Below are 20,226 nucleotides of genomic sequence, written 5' to 3'. Positions count from 1 at the left end.
TTATATATATATATATATATATATATATATATATATTTTTTTTTTTTCATAGGCTCTGTCTTGGTTAAATTGGAGTACACAGATCTTATGTATCTCCTCTGCCCATTTCCCTCTCCCAGATATCCCTTTACTCTGCTTTGTTTTCTTCATCATATTTATCACTGTATCAAAGTATAACATTCATATACATGTTTACTTCTTTATTACCCTTGCTATATTCACACTTAATGGGGCAGCAACTATCATGTTCCTCCCTATATAGTAGTTTCTGGAACAATAAATGACACATAGTAGGGATTCAGAAATATTTCTCCAGTGGAAGTGTCAGTGGATCCCAAGACGCTGTTAACCATGGTGTTATAATTCTTGCTTCCCAATCCTGTTCATGCCCCATGGGGGTTCTGTGTCTTTGCTTGTCTCTCTCCTTACAACATTTTCTTTCCCATCTCTAGTTTGATTTGATTTGTCTTTTACTTTTGGGGTGTTTTAATTAGTCTAATAAAATAAATCTCACTGATGGAAAAAAAGCTACCCTAAAGTCATGATTTAACAGTCCACGTTCCATCCTCCAATTTCTTTCTGCGTGGTTACTATTTTTTGTTACTGGTGTCTGTGAAGTTCCTTTGCAATGGTTCCCATTTATTTCTGTTATAACATCTTGCCTCATGTCAGGATTTACCTTCTATTCCAGCATTAATTTTCCCTTGAGTTCTTACAACAGTCTTGGATGAGTTGTCTCTATTACCAAACATTCCTTCTCTTCGCTCTACAACTTGGAACTGTTAAAATCATACATAGGATTAGTTTTTGCTATTATTGTTTGGATGTACTTTCTCTACCTTAACTCTAACTTCATTCCTCCAGGTTTTATTGATGTGTAACAAATCACCTCAAACAATAGCTGTTTTACTGTGCATATGGATTTTGTGTGTTAGGAATTCGGAAAGGCTACCTGTGGATGACTTGTCTTTGCTACAGAATGTCTGTGTCATTTGAGAATTGTTTAAGAGGCTGAGTGATTGGAGTGGCTGAGCCTTGAACCCTCTGGAGGTTTCTTCATTCGTATTTCTGGTGCCTGGGCTAAACTGATCCTGAAGCTTGGACTATTATGAGAGTGACCTTATGGCTTGGGATTCTCACAGTTTGGCAGCTGGGTTCCTAGAGAAACATTTGGAAACATTGATTGACAAGAGGGAGGCCGAAGCTGCAAGGTGTCCTCTCATTGAGGCTCAGAAGTAATACTTCCACCATGTCTTTTGTTTCCAAACCAGCCAGGAAGCTGGCCTGGATTCAGTTTCCTGGGTGGGCATCTAAACTCTTACTTATCTCTTGGTGATGGAGCCCCAAGGTCTGAAAAACCATGTGAGGTGGGGAGTAATTGTGTTATGGTCATCTCTGGAAATTATAATCTGCCACGGGGACCTATGTCTAATTCATGGTATTTCCTCTGTTTAGCTCAAAGAGTTCGAAATGCCCTGAGGTTTATTCGTTGTTGTCCTATGACCAGAAGCATTGCACTATCTGGGAATTTATTAGAAATATTGAATCTCTGACCACTGAATGAGAAATCTGCATTGTGACAAGATCTCCAGGTCTTTCATTTGCATTTTAAAGCTTGAGCAACACTTCTCTGTGGACAGGCACCCTAATGTGGGCCTTCCTTAGCCATCAGCAGGAGAGGGCAAACCAGCTTAAGGGAGAGTGGAGCTTGTCAGGAATGAACTCCTATGTACAAACAGAATTTCCATATTTTCTATCTGCCATTACTATTTTAACTCTGTTAATGTTGACTGTAATCTGGCTTATCTTTTAGGAATAGTGACTATATTTTTAATATGTATCCTCAAAATGAATATGGCAGTCTCAGGTTTAATAATTATTGATCAGATCACTAATATCCCTGAGGAAGGATTGGGACAGCCATGTACTTTGGTATGTATAATAATGTTAGTTTGAATAATTTGTAAGATAATAAAGTTAAGCCCTTTGGAGTTTTATATTTTCCTTAAACATTTCTTTCATTGTTGGAATTTGTGAAGCTTTGTATAACAGCTAGTAGTTGGCAGATATTTATTTTCTACTGAATGAAAAAATATGATATTTTTAATATAGCTGTTAAATTTAAGATACCTTGAGTCATTCTGGAAACTCATAAAAAACCTGAGAAATGTATGTAGTATTTATTATATCTGACTCGATGACTATTACGTATTTTAATAATTATCTTGACTTTAATTCATAGATTCCGTTTATTCATGTTTCCTTTTGATTTAGTCATCTTAAAATTTCTTTCAGAGTAAGGAAATAAATATAGAAAACTTTGAGTATGGGAATAAATATAGAAAACTTTGATTGGCACATTATTTTAAAGCCCTTTTTCTCAAACTGTAATTCCCCAACAACTTCTGTTTGAAGTACCAGCAGTGCTGGTTCAATTGCAGATTTCTAACGCCCATACACTTCTGAATCAGACTCTCTGGAGTTTGGAACATGGAAAACTCTCTGAGGTTGGGACCTAAATTCTATGACATGCTAAAGTTTGCTACCTACTTTCTTTAGGAGTTAATTTATATTAGTTTCATAATAATATTTCAGGTTATTGTGGTAATAAGTAGGTCTTGGGAGATTGGCAGGGGTGAAGATTTTCAAATTCATCTTTCCTAGGAGCTCTAATATTAGAATGTAATTTCAATAAAAGAATAATTGAATTGGAAGACATCTTAGAGAGTACCTGAGTCAAAGTCTCATAATTTTTGAGATGAAATAACTGTAGAAGTCATACTACTTAGTAGCAAAGCTGTAATAAGAAATCAGATCCTGTGTCAACCAAGCCAGTGTCCCTCCTTTACAAAGACTTGGCAGGTTCATCTTATCGTTAAATCTGGCAGTTAGGTATGTTAATGGCAAGATCATAAAGGAAGTGTATGCAACATTTAATCATAAAGAGATCTATTGATTATATTAATCAAATTAATGTTTGCATCTGTGATCCTATCTGGGCTTTATCTAGTTTAAGTCTAATTTTGGAGATTTTTCTTATAAACCTCATGACTCAGTAAAATTCTTAGGTAAATGCCTTATCATGAAAAATTCAACAGATATGCTAGGGGATTATTTATTCTCTTTATGTAAATGAGCCAAGGTTTTTATAAAATGAATAAAATATTTCAGATATCATTAATTTCATAAATGTTAAATAAGAAAAGGATTTACTAGAGATTTTTAATACTTTCTGAAAATTAGTATAAAACCTCTTTCCCCCCTTCTCCAAATTCAATTCCCTTCACACGTTTCCTCCTTTTCTTCACTTCTTATGTCCCCTTCATTTCCCTCTGTAATTGTATAATCACAGTAAGTTTGGGTGGGCCATAGTATCCATAATTTGTTTTAGGTGTTCAGTTAACAAACTGACTTTTATTTATTTATTTATATTTTTATTTCTTTTTTTTTAAAGAGAGAGAGAGAATTTTTTAATATTGATTATTTTTAGTTTTTGGCAGACACACATCTTTGTATGTGGTGCTGAGGATTGAACCCAGGCCGCACGCATGCCAGGCGAGCATGCTACCGCTTGAGCCACATCCCCAGCCCCACAAACTGACTTTTAAATGACAAAGGGTACTTAAAAATGTTGCATAGTTTCAGTTTTTCAACTTTTTATTTCTTTCCACAAAAGAAAAAGATCAATTCCATTTTCTATACCTTAGCATTTTTTGCTATTTTACCTTTCTGTATAGAATTTTTGGAATAAACTTATTTTGACTATTGAGGCAAAATATACTAGGTATATAACATATTGGGGTGGATTTTTACTTGCAGTAAAGGAGAGAAGACATCCTCATGAGCTCACCCATCTCTGCCTCTCATTTGTGTTCTTTCATTTTTGCTGACCATCTGAATTTTGAGCATAGACTTTGGTGGGATCAACTTTTCTTCTTTTTTCTTCTTTATTCCCTGTTTTTCCATCTCTTACTGTATCATCCAGCTTTAAGCTTCAGATTGATTTTCTTAACTCATTCACTGTGTCTCTTAAGGTATTGTAAAAGAGCGCTGGCCAATTCATGCCCGTGCCTTAGCTCTATTTCTCATGGTCTCATTTGCCAAGGGACAGAGAAGTGGACTTAGCCTCCACCATAATCAGTTCAGTAAAAAGGCAATTTCCACAGTTGTCTATGTCAGCAGCAGCAGAGGCTTGGAAAGAGTGCTTCACACTGAAGCGGAGAACATGGTAGAATTTCTTGGACTCTACTCTCTTATCTCAAGTGAGAAGTTCTTGCAATCTTCAGCTTGGTCGGTTTTCAGTTTCATTAGAATTGTAAATGGCAGTGATAACTTGGGGGACTGGCCTGTGTGAGAAATACAGTGGGAAGGAAGTAGGACCATCCCACTAAAGGCTTCTGAAAATCGCCTCTGCTAACCCTTGACATTTGTCAGACTTGATCTGAAGAACTTGAAGATAATTCATTTGTATTGTTTTAAATACTTACACTTGTGGTAATATATTACAACAACAATATAAATATAATGAAAGGGCTGATTCTTTTTTTCCAGCCAATTAACTTTGTTTTTAGGAGGAATTGAAGTAGAAAAAAGTAGAATATGAGACTTGTTTGATATTCTTGTTTGGTTTGCTTTATGTTTTTTGAAGCAATAACAGGAAAAATGCTGCTTTGGTTCATTTTTGTCTTTTTTAATGATTAATGAAATGAATCAGCTTGCGTATGTGTATTTATTGATGTAGATGACTCCCTAGTGACATAGATTGAACATTCAAAATAAAATACATTTTATATATTTTACATTTGTGTATACATTGTACATTATGAATCACTAAGAAATTAAAGAAAAGCAATACTTAGGCTTATGAACTGTCACATGTTGCCTAGAATAATAATGAATTCCAGTATTTGTGCAATATTGGATAAAGATAAACATTATTAATAGTTTCATTCTATAATTTGCAAATTTTCAGAAAATTATGCTTTCTTATTTCAGATTAAACTATAATTTTTTTTAAGTTTTAGCTTGAAGTAGAGGACATATAGTTCATCCAACAACTGTTCATCCTTTTAATATGACAAAGAATACGTGGCAGTTTATATGCATTCACATAATAATAAGAAATGGAAAAATAGAATAAGACTTCAAGAAGAGGAAATAAGAAAAAGAAAAATAAGAGCTAAGAGAAAGTTAATTCCTGAGGATTCATGGTATGAGCTTGTCCTCAGGGAAGGGTCCAGATTTGACTCAGTTTTCTCACAGATACTGATTAATTATATAATATACAGTGCTTGTGACTGAAATGAACTGCTTTTTGGGAGAAGTGAAATTGTTTCTGTTACTAAAATGTATGAGATTTTTTTTTTCTTTTCTTCTTCTTCTTTTTTTTTTTTTCCTGAATTCTCACAAAGAAACAGTGTGGTGTTAAAGAGATCTCAACAACAGTGTCACTACAGTGACAAGATTCCCAGGGCTCTTCTTGTATAATCTCTCCTATTTATAAGTCAGTGTTTCAACACTTCAGTTTCATTGAGTAAAAACAATCCTCTAAGGTTCTCAAATAGCTGTGGCCGGTCTTTAAATGGAAATCTGCCTGGTAGTGAAGATTAGAAAGACCTAGAGGAATTAGTCTAGATCTATGGAATACCCAGAAGCCTTCAGGAAATCTTCCTAAAATTTTATTTCTTGCAACCTATATTTTGATAAGACTCAGGCAGCTGAGGACTGAAGTTTATACTGTCTAATTAAGGGACTGAAATAGGGATGTCCAGTGTCACTAGGGTCTTGTTCATGCTAAGCAAGTGCTCTACCAATGAACTACATGCTCCCTTGCTTTTTAGAGACAGTGTCTTGCTCAGTTGCCCAGTCTGACCTCAAACTTGTGACCCTCCCACCTCAGCCACCTGAGTAGCTGGATCACAGATGTGTACCACCCACCACCATGCAGCAGTTTTTTGTTTTTTTTTTTAAGTTTCGTATTCCATCCATAATATATGCCTGCCTGAAGAGTGTGTTCACTCCCTTTATGGAGGGGATTCTTCAGATGTACATTTAGTGTTATCTACTTGCAAGGGATTATGTTAGGTGGTGCTACTGAGTAAAGAAAACATCCAGAAGCATGGACAGAATCTTGAGTGAAATGCTGGCCAAACCCAAGTAAAAACCTGTTTTCAAATCAGATTTATATTTGGGTTCAGATGCCATCTTATTCAATATTTCTTAATTTCTAGGCACTGTTAACATGTATAATTATAATGTGAGGTTGACAGTGTTAAGTAGTATAAAGAAAGATAAAATGCCGGGATTTCAAAAGATATAAAAAGTACTTCTGGTTTTGGCATAAAGGAAGTGGAATGGCTTAGGAGATATTTTAACTACTCTGAATTTTCCTAAACTCTATCTGAATGCTTTCAATAGAAAAATGGAGTTTTTGGCTTATAAATACAGCTTCAAATCAGTACTACTTACTCTACTTTCCNATCCCCTCCAAAATGCTGACTAGGAATCTATATGAAGAATTTAAATCAGATCTTTAAAAAATGTGCTTAATCCTGGTTTGAATAACAAGCATCTTCTTTAATAAATCAATGTTGAGACTGGGCACGGTGGTGCAGACCTTTAATCCCAACGACTTGGGAGGCTGAGGCAGGAGGATAAGTTCTAGGCCAGCCTCAGCAACTTACAGAGACCCTAAGCAACTTAGTGAAACCCTATCTCAAAATTAAAGAAAAAATTAAAGAGGGGGTGAGTGGGGATATAGTTCAGTGGTAAAGCACCTTTGGGTTATATCCCTGGTCCCACCCCCATACCCCCCAAAATAAAATAAAATCAGTGTTGGAGTTTGGAAAATAATAAGGGAAATATATATGTATTTCCCATATTGTTGCATGGAATAAGAATGGTAAGTGTGGAAGGTTTTGTGTTATAAAGGCCAATTTATAAAATATTACAACTTGATATCATACATAAGTGACATTAACGATCAATTAAAAATGATTGTGTATGTTTAAATAGAATCCCTTAGGAGCATATGTAATCTTATGTGTGAAATTTCTAAAACTTCCAAGTTATAATTTAAGTTATAATTTAAAAGTTTCTGGCAGCACTATTTATAATGTTAGTACTTAGAATGCCACGATCCTGCCTTTTTAAATTTTATACACATTGGGTTTTATTCCTGTAAGTAACTCCATTGTTTATATAATAAATATATCCTTTGAAATAAAACCAGGGGGACCGGAGGACAGAGTGTGAGTTATTTAATATTAGGGTGTGACAATGCATGGTCTTAGAACTTCCAAAAACATTTGTTGAGTGGGTGATGACCTACATGAATACCTTAGTGGATAAAAGAACCTTTAGTGTTAGTACTGAAGAGTTTCCCCTATTAAATATGCATGGGTCAGTCTTGTCTGAAGAAACAGGTACTTTTTAAATAGTCCTTCCAGTTTTGGTAACTACTGAGGGAGAAAAATCTTCCCAGTGTGGTGGGAAGAGCTACAGAAGCATCTACTTTTAATGGCTAAGAATATATTCTAGGATCACAAAGGTGTGAATTTACCACCTGCTATTTCTATAACTCTGTAATATCCTTTTAGCCTCCACTACCCTGATTAATCACTTTTATCTAGTTTCTTCACAGTCTTCATACTTTGCATCTTCTTTACTGCATTTACTTTACTTTGGTAAAACCCTATGCTGCTTAGGTACCCTGACACTCTTGTAGGTCCTTCTCCTCTCTCTCCCTGTTTCTTTTTATTCCACTTGTCCATGTCTTATATATTTTTCCCCATCCCTCTCAACTAGCAGGCACCTATCTACAGCCAGATACTGTTCTACAACCTGGAATGTCACAATAGTGAATATGACAAAGCCCATGTCCACATGGAGCTTAGTGTTCCAAAAGATGACAGTCATTTAGTTAATGTCTTAAAGCAACAAAGACAGAATGAAGGGGAAGCTAAGCACGTCAGTTGGGGTAGTTCAGTGATTCTAGGCCCCATGGGGTGAAGCATAAAGAAGCAAGGTAGAGAGTTAGCATAAGCCAGAAAAGTGGACAGGGCCAAGCCATTTGAGGCCTTGTAGGTTGTTGTTCAAAGCTGAGATTTTAGGAATTTTCTATGTGGTAATTTCCTAAGGATATGTGGGCATTTTCTAAGGTTTTCTATTGGCCTTCCCACAAATCTCTTTATGAACTGTTATTCTTCATTTCTTTTCCTTAATTTTAAATTAATGTAATTTGACAATGCATGAAAACAGAAAAGTTCATTTCTTTTAACAACTTTAGTTATTGCTTCTGAGAAGATACTTTTCAAATTCAGTGAATTTGTGGTTATGGGCATTTTTATGAATCACATTCTTGCATTTCTCCACTGATTGTTGGAACATTGCAACACTACTTCAGATGAACATGGTTAAAACCAAATGGCTTAACCACTTCTTCCTGCCGTCCTGCTTTCCCTTTCGCTTTTTCACTTTCCATAAAGAAAAGCATTATTTCCTAGTCACCCAACTTCAAAATTTAGGAGAGATCTTGGATTGCACCTTTGTCTTTTCCTTCCTCATTTTTTCTTTGTTCATTTAGAACTTATTCATTGAGGATATGGTTTGTGTGCCAGGTACTGTTTTAGACATTTGGGATACAAAGTGAACAAAATGGACCAAAAGTAATTCCAGACTAGAAGGGCAGGGGGTAGGGGACCGATGCTCAGTGAACAGTGAACTTGATAAGTTGTTATGCTGTCTGGAAGTTTAGAAGGACTACATGGGTGGAAACAGTAGAAGAGGGAAAAACCTGGTATACTGAGCTGGGGAAGCAGGTGGGTAGTAAGGTGTGCTTTTTTTGATAAGTTAAACATAACCAAGGACTTAGAAGAGGTTGTATGAGTTAGGCATGTATAGTCCCAGGAAGAGAGTTCTAAGTAAAGAGCCAGTGTAAAGGCCTTGAAGAGAGGAGGGACATGTCTGGGCACCCAAGGATCTGCAAGGAGCCCTTGTGGCTGGACAGGAGCTGGCAAGGGCAGAGTGAGAGGAGAGGGAGACCTGAAGGTGGAGGGCAGATATCCTCAAAGGAACTTGAAGGAATTCTGATTCCCAAACTGAGTGAGAAGGGTGGATGTCGAAGGGTCCTGAGTAAAGGAGTTTATGCTTTGAAAGGCACCTTTTTATTTCCTGAAATCACACTAAAATTTGTCCCTTCTTTCTCTTTCCCCCTTTCTCTTCCCATTGCCACTTCTGTCACCTGGACTGTTATTTTGGCCTCTTGTTGTCTCGTCTTCCATCTGGTACTTAATTATCAGAAAACTGAACACAGACCCTTTTTCTAGGCTGTGTGATCATATTTTTTATTTTTCCTGGATTCTCCATTTCTACCTGTTAATATTAGCACTTAAGGCTATGGCTCCTCACATCCTTGTTCCTGGAGTGCCCCGATACTCTCACTCACTGTCCTCAGGTGTGCCATGAACTTTAGATGTCAGCTCCAGCTGAACTCTCTTACCTCATGTCACCAGCATAGTGAGCCTCCCAAATTTGGAAAACTATTGTTAAGTCTCTAAAAATTTTTCAGCCTCTCATTTATACCATTCATTCATGTAGTTTATCCATCAAGAATTTATTGAATACAAATTTTGTTCCAGCAATTGGGCTTCTGCTTAAGGATTCAAAGACTGATTAAGATGAACATGTTCATCTCAGGAGCTGAAAGTACTGAGAGGCTGAGAAGAATAATTATTAGGAAAGTGTGGCATGGTGGGAATGGGTCCTCTAAGCAGAATAAATAGCACTGCAAAGGTTTGGGGCTACAAGACACCTGAGACTATCAAAGGCAAAACAGAACTGCAGTGGGGTTCTACATCTGGGGCCACAGGAGTGCAGCCAGAGTACGCTTCTCAAGGCTGGTGGGCAGGGCCACATAATGTGGGACCTAGAAGGCTGTGGTAATGATTGTGGTTTTAAGGGCAATGGGAAGCAATTGAAGTGTTTTAAGCAAGAGAATGACATGAGCTTATTTGAGGTTGAGACTTCCATCTGTTCATCAAAATGTGTTTGCCTCTTCTCCCTGGGCATACAGCCAGATTACATTTCCTGGCCCTCTTCACAGTTGGCTGTGATCCACGTAAGTGTATCCTACCCAGGGAGTACAGAACTTGTAAATATCATGACTAGGACTGGCTCGTAAAAGTCTCCCATGGGCTTCCTCCTTTTTCCTGCTGAATGGGCAGACTTTGGACCCAAATGGAAATGGCAGAACCACTGTCAGAGTGGACCCTCACATCTAAGTGGAGCAGGATCCAGCCCAGCTGACCGGATCCTGAGTCTTCATTTGAGCATGAAAGAAGAAGCCCTGATGTTTTGAGCCTGATGTGCTCAGCCCATTTGTTAATCACATCCTGGTTAGTCCAGATTGATATAATATTTGAAAGGTCAATCTTGGTGAAGACTGAGACTTGTCAACAATAGCAGTTGCCGATGTTAAAGTTTATTTCGATGTGTTCCATGGAAATTTTGGTTGAAATAGATACTATATAATTGTGGATAAAACATCATTATGTCTTACTGATATTCTGCTCTGTGTAGTGAGATTATGAAAGGGGGAAAATCTTACTGCATTTAATTCTCAACTCTAGTATCAGTATCACTCACTTTCTGAACTTTCCATAGCATACCCCATTGAATACCTTCAGGCATGTATTTTATTATACTAGATTTAATCAACTGGAGGGCAGATGAGCTATATCTTGTATTTCTTATTTTCTGTGATGTCTAGTGCAATACTTTTTTCATTAAGCTTTGCTTACAGTAATGAATAAGTACTGACTCTCAGATTTCTTACCAATTGAGTTATTGGAGGACATGTGCTAAATGTCTTAGTTTGTGTTGTTTTGCTATAGCAAAATACCTGACATTGGGTACTTTATAAAGGAAAGAGATTTATTTAGCTCTGGCATGATTCTAATGTGCCTGGTTCATAGCATGGTAGAGAAGCAGAAAAAAAAGGGAAATTACTGAGATCAGAGAGGGCCAAGCACATGGGGTACTTCACATTAAGAAAACAATCTGCTTTCTTAAGAACAACTTGATTCTCTGAAAACTACATTAACCCCCGGTCCCATTCCACTTCCAGTAGACTTTGCCTCTTAAAGACCCACGACTGCTAAATGCTGTAGTATTGGGAACCAAGCTTCCAGCATATGAGCCTCTGGAAAACATACTCAGACCCTATCTAAATCATAGCACCTGTCTCTTGCCTTACCACTGATACTGCCTCAACCTGACTTAAATGTATTTTGCTTTCTTAGGGAGGTGTTTGATTTTATTAGATTTTGTTTTACCTGTGATCTAGGGGGGAATGTAACATCATGGGGCCTGAGAGTCGAGCTTTTGCGTAGAAGGTATGGAGAAGTGTTTTCAGAAGGCACACGGGCTCACTACTTTAAGGAGGTTGTGCATTGCTCAAAGCTGCTGTTTCAGTGGCACTATTTCTACCCAGAGTCAGGAACTCATCTGGGAAAATTGATAGAAACTACAAAAAGTCTCAAAGTAGTGAGTTTGTTAACTCAAATGACAATGATGAGCATGTAACTAAGAAAGCATTAGTGGAAAAGAAGGGTGGGAGAAGAATGTAGAAGACTGCAAAACACAGCAACTGAGTGGATTTGGGGCCAAGAAAGGATTAGAATAATGATGAATAATGAAATTCCCATGCAGATTATTTTAGTCAGCTTTGTGTTGCTGTGACCAAAAGACCTGATAAGAACAACTTAAAGGAGGAAGGTTTCTTTTCGCTCATGGTTTCAGAGGTTGAGTCTATGGTTGGCTGACTCCATTGCTCTGGGTCCAAGGAAAAGCAGAACATCATGGTGAAAGGGCATGGTGGACAAAATCAGCTCAGGACACAGCAACTAGGAAGCAGAGAGAGCTCTGCTCACTAGGGACAAAGTCCAAACCCCAAAGGCATGTCCCCAGTGACTTGCCACCTTCAGCCAAACCCCACATGCCTAAATTACTACTTACTTAATCCATATCAGTGGGTTAATCCACTGATTGGGTTATAGCTCTCATAATCTAACCATTTCACCTACAAATATACAAACACTCCTACATTGTCTCATACGTGAGCTTTTGGGGAACTCCTCATATCTAAACCATAACATTTTGATGCACATCAACTTAAAAAATTCAATTATGTATATCAGTAGATTTATAATCTTTAAGATAAAAGCCAATTAATTCTTCCTGCTAAAACAGAAACCGAACATTTTAGCGTTTTATTAACTTGTTCTATGTTTACTGTCTTTGTGTTTAGTATGGGTGTGTTTTTTGGACATTATTGACCCATTCATACTGAAGGGCAAAAACTATGAGAATTGAAATTGCTGTTAATAAGAGCCATAAAATTATGCCCATAATGATGAAGAGATTAAAATAGAACTTGTAAAGCATGAGAGAAATGGTGGAAATTGTATTTACAGGGGAAACGAGTCCCTTGACAGTAGGAACAACACCCAACAGGGAAGAATTAATCATGTCACAAGTGAAAAGCACTGCATTTTACAGGGCAGTTGTAGGTAAAAAGAAATTAAACAAATGAGAAAAAAGACCCCACAAATATTGGAACGTGCCTTTGGAAGACCAGCATTATTTTTGAATGCCACTAACTCAGTCGGTTTTTTAAATGGAGTCCAGTAGTGGTTCAGAGGGTAGCACCAATATGGTGGAGAGCCTCAGCTATGTTTTCTCTTTATATGTAATAATGCATCAAGGCAGGTATAGAAGTGGCATATGGAGAAGCCATAACTTCCAAAAATGTCCCTGTGAGATGAACACAGGAGGAGCAGGAGCAGAGCACAGATGGTGGTAGAAGTGAGAATAGCAAGGAGGGGATAGATTTGTATGCAAAAGAAAAGATATAGGCTCAGTCTTTTTAATTTTTTGCTGGAAATATTTACTCTTTGATAAGGATGGTTACCTTTCATTTCTGTGTTGACACTATAATGACAGAGATATTAGTACAATAGTTAGAAGTGGTGAGTAACGCTTCCCTTGCCTATGTTCCACAAGAGTCTCTGGCCTCATATGTGAAAACACAGAATAAATTAGGAGCCTTAGGAAAAAAATCCTACGACTTAAAATCTGATATATCTATTCAAAGTAAATTCCAATTTACATAGTAACACATTGCTTCCTTAGCTTTGTTTTCAAGTAAATGTGTTGATTTTTAAATTAACACTACAAGTTAATGAATGACTTTTAAAGTGTAAGTATTGGCTGCAACTTCTTGACTTTAATGTGGTTTTTGATATTTCAGGAAGAATACCTTTTACACAAAATCATCTGTTTTCAACTATAGCACTGGATATAGTTTTGTTGATTTCTGACTAATTAAAAAGATGAAGTAGGGTTGGGAAAATACAACCAATCAAGAGATGGAAGGAATGGGAGAGACGGATAGGTTTTTCAGTGTGAAAAAATGTGGCCGAAGAGGAAAAATGTAATATGGGGTGTGTGTGTGTGTGTGTGTGTGTGTGTGTGTGTGTATGTAATCATGAAGATGGATTAAGGTAGTATAAATGTGAATTAACAAACATCCTTAACATGCATGGACAGCAGCTCCATGATAGGTTATTATGGGAAATTAGAGATGAGATGAAATTCCATAAGATTTCTTTTGTGAATAAAATAATATGTAGAATACATAAATATATTTCTTTTGCAGTCTGAGGAAATAGATACATAGAATGATTTTTCTTATTCTTATGTAAATTTTGTATTCTACCTTGTATGAATTTTTTTCATTTGTGTCATATTTGAATTTATACCTTATGTGAATTACTGATACTTAATAGGTTAAAATTTTAAATTTATAGCCAAATGTGGAAAGAAAAAAATATAGTTTTCTCAAATTATATTCTTGCCATTTAAAAAGATATAATTGTGAGCCGAAAATGATAGATACTTATTTTTTTTAAATTAACATTTTATGTTTTCTCTAGGCTGGAATGATAAAAAGTGAGAATGAAGAATATTTCATTGAGCCTTTGGAAAGAGGTAAGCAGATGGAAGAAGAAAAAGGAAGGATTCATGTTGTCTACAAGAGATCAGCAGTAGAGCGGGCGCCCATAGACATGTCCAAAGACTTCCATTACAGAGGTAGGCATCTCTGACTATACTTTATAATTAAACATTTTAAGATACAATGAAAATGACCCTCCCATCATCAGTCTAGAGAATATAATTGTCATGTACTCTTGTGTAATGTGAAGGTGGCAAAATAAATTTATATATCATGAAATATAACTTTTCTTTTTAAAATGCATGAGCATATTTGATGGATATTATTTTATTCCATTGTATTAGTATATCTCCAATATATTTTCATGATTACTTTTTAAAGTTTTATTTTAAAACGGTTTTAACTAACTTATGTTAAAATTTGAAAATATTTATGATTTCCAGAATTATCTAAGCTATGCATTATTAGTGTTATTTTTATAAGCTCTTAAATGACATATAGTGGCACAACAGAGATCTGTGTTTTAAGACTACTGTGATAGCTACATTTGAAAGTAATTAAACTCTTTGACTTTATAGTTTGTTTTGCAAAACTTTGTACTACTAGAAGGAGAATTCTGTAGAATAGTAGAAATTTTTCTCAAAATAGGCTGGAGTCAATAAAGTGAACTATGGCACATGGAAATTTTCTATTTTTTTTACCTAATGAAATCTGAAAATAAGTCAACATTAAGAAGATTGTCTTATATGTTACTTATGGAAGTTTCCTTTGTGGAAAAGAAAGAAAACTTAGGAATTTACATTTTTTACCAAATCTATATTTCTTTTGCTTGCCCAACTTTCTGAATTCAGGAAATTTCCTTGAAGAACATATGAGGGATAGAGACAATTTTAATTAGAGCATTAATTTGGCTTACAGATTACCTTTTGCGATTTGCTATGTAGTTATTAGTTTGATTTTCAAATACTACTGGCTTCCCTTCATCGGCTGCACTAATGGAATAGATCTTGTATGGTTGCCTTGAGCAGTATGTAATGTCCATCTTTATCCCCTTTATCCAGTAAAAGATCTTTAAAATGAATACAGCCTGAACATTTTTGAGAAATTTCTGTTTTGAAGAAAGAGAACTATGTTACTAAATGTAATGTTATGAAATATGTGCTTAACTAAGTCACTCTGGTGTAACAGAACTGGAATGAGCTACACAGGCTCACTGTGAGTAATAATTGTGAAACCAGTTCGGACACTGTGGCTGTCCTCCTGTTGCTCCATCTGTCATAACTACAGGTCCACCAGGATGTACTCTATATCAATTCCTGAAGGCATCTATTTCTGTAAATATTAGTCCTGTTACTTTTTATTGCTGTGATATTTACAAAAGGGAGAAATTACCTTTTCTGTGAAATAAGGAAATCACAAGACATTATTTTAATACCTATTGTATTTTTAGATAATGGAATAGGGAAAATTTTATAGTCAAGATGTATAACTTTAAAAGGATCACATGGTATTAAGGAAAATTGGAACATTATTATAGGAAATTATTAAAAATATCAGTTCCAGTAGCATGAACATGTTCAGTTTATAGTAAGGGTTATTTGTAAGAATGCAGACACTAAAGACTTTTGTTCTTCAGTCATGAAAAGAGGATTGCCTTATGGTAACAGTTGGCCAAAGAGTAACACATTTTGGAAAGGTTTTTAATTTTCATTGGCCATGGGTCAAAATAAATGGAATTCCTTTGTTAACTCTCAGTTATCTTCAATCTTGAACCAAAATAGAGTCCCTCAATTCTCTTAAAATGTTCCAAGATGAACTTTAATGCAAACTTAATGGTTTTTATTTTATTACTTAAGAAATTTTAATTGAGTTATGTTATGGGTAACATCAGTTTACCTTCTTTGAGAGTCTTAAACTGTAACCACCATATACATTAGAAATGTAACTTCTTGAGGGCAAATCCCACAGAAGTTCAAGTACTAAATTTCTCACATTCCTCTGTTTCAAGATGTTATTTTAGGAGACATATGAGTCTTCAGTGAGTTGTAGTAAGAGGAATGAGATACTTGAGCTAAGGCTTACCTAGAAAGAAATGCATTGAGAACCATGTCTTCATATTTTTTTTTCTGACAGCAAGTAATCAGAAGAAATATTGATTATAAGCAAGCCATTCCTTACCCTGTGGGGTTTTGTTAGTGAGCCCCTATGTACTCTGTCATATTTTGCTAGTTATCATAGTAATTGCCTGGCTATATTTCTTGCTTTGACAGTAAAGCTGCTACGAAGTACCATAGATTTAGTTGTTTACTTTGTTGTGAATGTTCTAAGTTAAAACAGATTAGGAACTGAATTGGATAAGTAGAGGGGATGGAGTGATGGAGCCATATTGAACAGAGATTGAAATAAATACTGAAATTATGAAGGTTTTGTGATGGAGAAGACCTCCAGGGTGGGGCCAGGGGAAGAGGAGAAGTAATCAAAGATCACGCAGAATTCTAACCTGTAGTACTTGAGAATTTTCTTTCTAGAATTAAGGTATATAAAAACAGCAACAGAAATAGATTTGTTGGAAGCTGACAGGTGGGTATGATTTTAGAATAAACTTGACGATCTATTGGAACAGCAAGCAAATTGAAAAATGCATAATGTATTTTCGTAATCCTGTCCAGGGGCTTTACATGAATGACCTTGAATACCTTACGTACATCAGTAGTAGGGATGAGTAGAGATTAGTTTGGGAGGCAGGTGTCAGGTATTGCCTTGCAGGTGCTTGGAATGTCTCTGCTTGACTTTCTGTGCTCTTGTTCCCAACTGTGTCACAGCATCTGAAGGTGCACATGGCAAAGTATTGGAGGTACATGAAAGGCATTTGTTACTTACCACTATAGGTGAGGAGGAAACTATGCCCTAAGAAACAAAAGTAATACTAGAATTCTAATACTAGATTCATAAAGTTCACCTCCGCTATTTAAAAAATTGGTATTTTTACCACACTCAGGAACCCTATGCTCTTGATCTTGGTCAGATGCAAACATGTATTTTCATTCCCTATCTCCTAAAAATATTCATCTGAGTCTCTAATAAAAGTCACAGCTTTGAATCTGATGATAGAAAGTATGATGTGTTTCAGCAAGAGAAAAAAACCTCAACCAATTCAATATATAGCAGATTTCTCTTTCCTTGACTCTTAAAAGGAAAGCTTTTAAGAGTCTTTTGAGCTGTATTCTTTTGAGCTGTGCAAAAAAATTGAAGAGCTGTTTAGAAATACACTGAAGTCAACTAGTAAAATCAGAGATGCAGTGCTCTGCTTTTGTAGAATTACTGTTTCCAAAATGAGATCTAAAGCACTTTTACATCGGACAGTGAAAATCCTGGTCAGTATAGAGCCGACAGGGGTTCATTACATGAGCATAATCAGTGTCTGGCACCATCTTTTAGTTAGACAACAAACATAAACTTGTCTAGTTCAACACAGTGGGAGAGTTTACCTTGCTTTCTTCTCTGATGTCTGCTGTAGGGTTATGGAAATCACATCCATTTTTGGCATTTTCAATTTGGACAAAATTATTTCCTACTTGGCTCTTATTTTTGAAATTTTAATTGGTAACAACATAGATTCATAAAGTTCACTTCCACTATTAAATCAATCATTTGTCTAAAACTCAAATAAAAAAAATATATATACCGCTGACCATCTCTCAAGAATGCTTACATTGTCGTCATTAAGAAGCTCACGTTAGGCCGTCTGCTTTGGGGGGAGGCGAGACTGTACTAGCATGACATCATTCAGCTTTTCATATTTTTTATTTAATCCCTAGGCCCTTCAGCTTCTCCCCTCAAATTACAAACTATTCATTCACCAGAAGCTTTGTGTTAAAGTAATTTTTGTAATTACTTCCTACCAGCGGGAAACAAGGAATAGTAAGCCTTTATCTCCCGGCTTCCTTTCAGCATTTTCGTTTTCCTGCAGGAACCCAAGTGCTTGCGTGGCTGGTATGGTTGTCATGGTGCTGTGAAGGAGTGTCTTTGTCCCAGGTGGGAAACATGGAAAAGTCAGAAATGATTTAGGAGTTGCTCCTGGTTGCTGGGGAATGGAACCATGAAAGAAGAACCATAATTATGGGAAGAGTGTTTTATTTTAGTGATGCTGGAGGGCCTAGGTGCAGAGTCTTTCTCTGAGTGCACAGATATGTCCCTAGGTTCTCTAATCCTTCATGCTGGGAAGTCCTTATGATCTGTGCCCTAATCAAATAGAACCTTTGGTAGGCTTTGCAAACCTCCATGAAAAAATATCAAAGAATAGAACTCAATTTTAGTAAATGTTTTAGTAAGTTAAGGCATGGAACATAATATTTCTACAATATTAAGATGTCAAATAGCAACTGTTCTTTTAGTTAGGTGTTAAGTTATAAATCATTTATAGCTGCATCAGTTTATCATCTAATCTAAGGGTCAGTCATGTGTCAAGGCTACTTCTGTTGGGTTCATAATGAAGTCCTAATAATATGCATGGAATTTATTTTCAGATTTATTTAGTATATTTCACAGTCTCTGGGTATTTATAACAATGATTGACAAAAATGATGGCTCTGTGGAGATTGATTATTACATTATTAGTCATGAAACAGAGTGATAGTAAAAGGGTTTTCAGATGTGAAACCTAAAGGATATTTATTTTCTTTTATTAAAATACCTATGATGGGCTGAAACTGTAGCTCAGTGGTAGAGTGCTTGCCTAGCATATGTGAGGTACTGGGTTCAATCTCTACACCACATAAAAATATAAGTAAATGAAAAAAGGTATTGTGTCCATCTACAACTAAAACATATGTGTGTATATATGTTTATATATATATATATATATATATATATATATATGTGTGTGTGTGTGTGTGTGTGTGTGTGTGTGAGTGTATATAAGTATATATACATACATATGTAAATAAAATACCTATTGGGCCTATTCTATCCCCATATGAATAAGCTCAGTTAAAGAACCTTATTGTGAAGCCTATAGGCAAGGATTAATGTGTTACAAATGTAATTCGACATATTTTCCCACTAAAAAAATTGAATATAGAAATATACAAATCATAGTGAAACTTCATGGCTCTGGATCACTTTTTGTTATTGATATGGCATTGAGGTGGAGAATTGGAAGGTTTTAGATATATCTGAGTGACGAAAAATTGTAGGCAGTGAATTTATGTTAGGGTAGAAAGCTAATTTAGGTAATTTGAACCAGCTCTTGATTCATAAATAAAATGATTGCCTATTCAGAAGCAACTATATCAATTTATTGATTCATGAGGGAGTAGTTCATACCAAGAAAAGGCTTTATAATTTTTTAAAATGTATTTGCTGTATGTGGATAGAAAAATATATCAACTATCAAAATATACATTTAATATTTAGTTTCACGCGTGACAACTGCTTTTGCTTAGGAGGAATATGCTCTATTTTTAGTAGAATACATTTTATAAAGTATATTTTGCCTCTGCCTGTGCCAAGTGTGTCCGCTTAAACACATTTTAAGCCAGTACTGGTTTTCTCTCTAGAAACAATGATTCTTAAACTTTCATGTTAGTAAGTGGAAATCAGTTGTGTAAGGAAAGCAAATATTTTTGGAGGTTTAATAACCTGTTCTTTCACCATTTCAATTTTTAACATGTGATTGCTATTTTTTTTTCTTTTTTACTCTCTGGGTTTTTTACGACCTTTTATATAAGAAAGGAGAGGCAGTATGGGTGCAGCTGGAACAAGCACTAGTAAGGAGGCCTTCTCTTTCTCCTTTCTCCTCAGTACAGTGGCTCCAGAGCTGGCCTCACATCCATATCCTCATGGATAGCATTCCTCTAACGTGTCCTTTCTTTGGCCATCTAAAGGCATCAAACTTAGGGAGACTGGAACACCTCCCCCCTCCAGTTTTCCTAAACTACAACTTTCCATCAGGTCCTACCTCCTTTTTCGGTTGGCCAGCGCCCTGGGCCACACACATATTTCTTCCTCTCTTTCTTTCTTTTTTTTTTTTTATTTTATTTTTTTTTTATTTTTTAATTTTTTATTGTTGGCTGTTCAAAACATTACATAGTTCTTGATATATCATATTTCACACTTTGATTCAAGTGGGTTATGAGCTCCCATTTTTACCCCATATACAGATTGCAGAATCACATCAGTTACACATCCATTGATTTACATATTGCCATACT

The 20,226-nt window shown here is 35.8% G+C and overlaps 1 protein-coding gene across 1 annotated transcript in view; it reads left to right on the top strand.

Moving 5' to 3' along the window:
* Window positions 1-20,226, top strand: part of Adamts3 (ADAM metallopeptidase with thrombospondin type 1 motif 3) — a 249,798-nt gene that overhangs the window by 113,612 nt on the left and 115,960 nt on the right. The window contains exon 4 of the mRNA XM_048785770.1: window positions 13,995-14,151. Coding sequence (XP_048641727.1) covers window positions 13,995-14,151 — 157 coding nt within the window. The remainder of the gene's footprint in view (window positions 1-13,994; window positions 14,152-20,226) is intronic.

Source organism: Marmota marmota, unplaced genomic scaffold (genome assembly GCF_001458135.2).
Source record: "Marmota marmota marmota unplaced genomic scaffold, marMar, whole genome shotgun sequence".
NCBI lineage: Eukaryota > Metazoa > Chordata > Mammalia > Rodentia > Sciuridae > Marmota > Marmota marmota.
This window is presented reverse-complemented; position numbering and strand designations above follow the sequence as displayed.